This window comes from Limulus polyphemus, unplaced genomic scaffold (assembly GCF_000517525.1).
Source record: "Limulus polyphemus unplaced genomic scaffold, Limulus_polyphemus-2.1.2 Scaffold4706, whole genome shotgun sequence".
NCBI lineage: Eukaryota > Metazoa > Arthropoda > Merostomata > Xiphosura > Limulidae > Limulus > Limulus polyphemus.
In genome coordinates this window covers 15,234-17,588 of record NW_013670316.1, presented here as the reverse complement: position 1 = coordinate 17,588, position 2,355 = coordinate 15,234, and the positions used below count along the sequence as shown (strand labels likewise).

At 33.2% G+C, this 2,355-nt stretch overlaps 1 protein-coding gene across 1 annotated transcript in view; it reads right to left on the bottom strand.

Annotated features, from left to right (window-relative positions):
- The window catches only part of LOC106471572 (exocyst complex component 2-like), a gene marked incomplete at its 3' end in the record, with an annotated part of 83,099 nt that overhangs the window by 66,030 nt on the left and 14,714 nt on the right, over nt 1-2,355 (bottom strand). Inside the window, exon 3 of the mRNA XM_022400181.1 lies at nt 1,383-1,515. Coding sequence (XP_022255889.1) covers nt 1,383-1,515 — 133 coding nt within the window. The remainder of the gene's footprint in view (nt 1-1,382; nt 1,516-2,355) is intronic.

The following is a 2,355-nucleotide window of genomic DNA, read 5'->3' as shown; positions in this document are numbered from 1 at the left end:
GTTTCATATACACCAAACTGTGAAGCAATCTCCAGTCATGTGACCTCTTTGTTTCATATACACCAAACTGTGAAGCAATCTCCAGTCATGTGACCTCTTTGTTTCATACTGTGTACATTGTACTCGTGTGTCTTTGTAAATTACATTATCGATGTGAAAAATGCCTTATAGAGAAGTCATAATTCAACCTTCCACCTAAAAACACAGTCACATGTCGCATCTGCCAGGAAGTTGTTCGTGGGAGGTCAGACCAATGGAAAATCGTTCTGTGCACAGAAAAAAAGTCATATTTAAAAGGAAGTCATTATTGGGACGGTTCGTATCCACCAGGGACTACTGTACTGTTAATTTACAAGGCAACACAAAAAAGTAACTATTAAAAACAAAAATGCCCAGTTTATTCAGTTATACATACTAGCAGAAACACTGCCCTAAGGTGGCTGTTTGTGCTAGTAATTATTAATTGTAGTGTTCATACCTCATTGAAAAAGATTTTTTTAAATGTGAAAATTTTCTAAAAAAGGATTTTTCTGGGAAGTACTGCATGGTAAAAGTGTTTAGATTGTGCTGATATAAATTGTAATGTTTTTATGCAATAAAAGTGGTGCTCTTTACTGAAAAACAATATATTTTTTTAAGAACTCCATTTTCATTAGTTCTATATTTACGTACAGTCCTTGTGAAAGTTGTATTCTTGTTGTGAAGAGAGTACATTTACTTAAATTTGGTTACTTGATAAAGAAATGGTTGTTGCACATACTATAGTTATTTTTCTAATTGTCTGAATCCTGAATATCCAAAAAGTGAAATGTTTTTATGGATTTTGTGTTTGTGGTACCATTCAATAGATGGCGCCACATTGTATTTATTATTTCGGACAAGTACATAGATAGATACATATATATATACCCTTCATTCATTATACTAGGATAGTGTTTTTTTCGGTTGTCTTTTACTCACCAAAATAATCTTATGTTTATGTTTTCAAGAATTCTTTAACATTGATTCTAGTAGTTTATTTGTTGAAATTATTCAGCAGACAAAGTTTAAGAACTGAAAAAGAAATATAAAGCTCAATTTATCACCACTTATCACTGAGACTAGTTTCATCAATGCTACATAATCTTCAAATCCTCTGTAAACATAGGGTCACTGTGGTGCGTAAAATAGACCCAAAACACCTCTATATAAGACGCCTAGTCTTGTTTTTTATTTATCCTTGTCCAGTGTTGCTGATGAGGGATGGAATTCCCCCAAACTGGTCAAACTCTGAGGCAGTTGGTGAATTGAGTGAAAGAAAGAGTTTCACATTTATTTTGAGTATTTATTGCTTTAGCTTTATAATGAAAACTCATTCCTTGTTTCATCAACACAATACTTACACATTAGCTTCATCAGAAAGCTCCAAGGGATCATTAGGATGAAGTTCAGATGGTGAAGTTGGCCTGTTCCGACCAAAGGATGTCCGTAGCATGTGGGATTCGTCCACCCATACGGCTAACTCTTTGGTAGGACCTAATTTTATAAAAATTAACATTATTAGTGGTAATTTATTTTACAAATACAACTTGGAATATCATTTTAAGCTGTTTACAATGATTGCAAGTATAAACATCGTATGTAGAAGAGATTTAGGACCTAATTTTATAAAAATTAACATTATTAGTGGTAATTTATTTTACAAATACAACTTGGAATATCATTTTAAGATGTTTACAATGATTGCAAGTATAAACATTGTATATAGAAGAGATTTTGTATCATAAAAATTACATCAGCGTAATAATTACAGAATTCTCATTCACTTATAACCACCTTGAACAACAGTAACATTAAATAACACCATACTTTATTAGAAGAAAGTGGCTAGCCTTTATCACAATAAATTGTTCATATAGTCGTTTAGTATGCTGTTGTTGCGTCAGCGAAGTCACATGACTATTGTCACACCACGTTTCTAGAACTATCCTGTACCTTGGCGAATGCTCTAGCATTTACTAGATATAGGGTAGTCTGGTATATAAAAGAGGGTGACAACGTGACGGGACAATAATGTGTGTGTAGGTAATGAGTAACTGAACCGCAGTCAGAGAGAGATGTATTGTTGAAGTCTAGCTAGTGATACGTGAATTACAGTTTGTTATAGAGCAACTGTTGAAGTTGAGTGTATTGGTAAAGTTACATTCAGAAAGAATAAACCAGTTTTATTAAATAAGGACTTGTGTCGCTAAAGTTTCGTCGGAACGAAGTTACGGAAAGTTAATTAACAAACGGAGACGTAACAAATTGATGTCAGAAGGGGGATAGGAAAAAAAAAAAAAAGAGAGAGAAGAATATGGAAATGAGAGGTGGAAA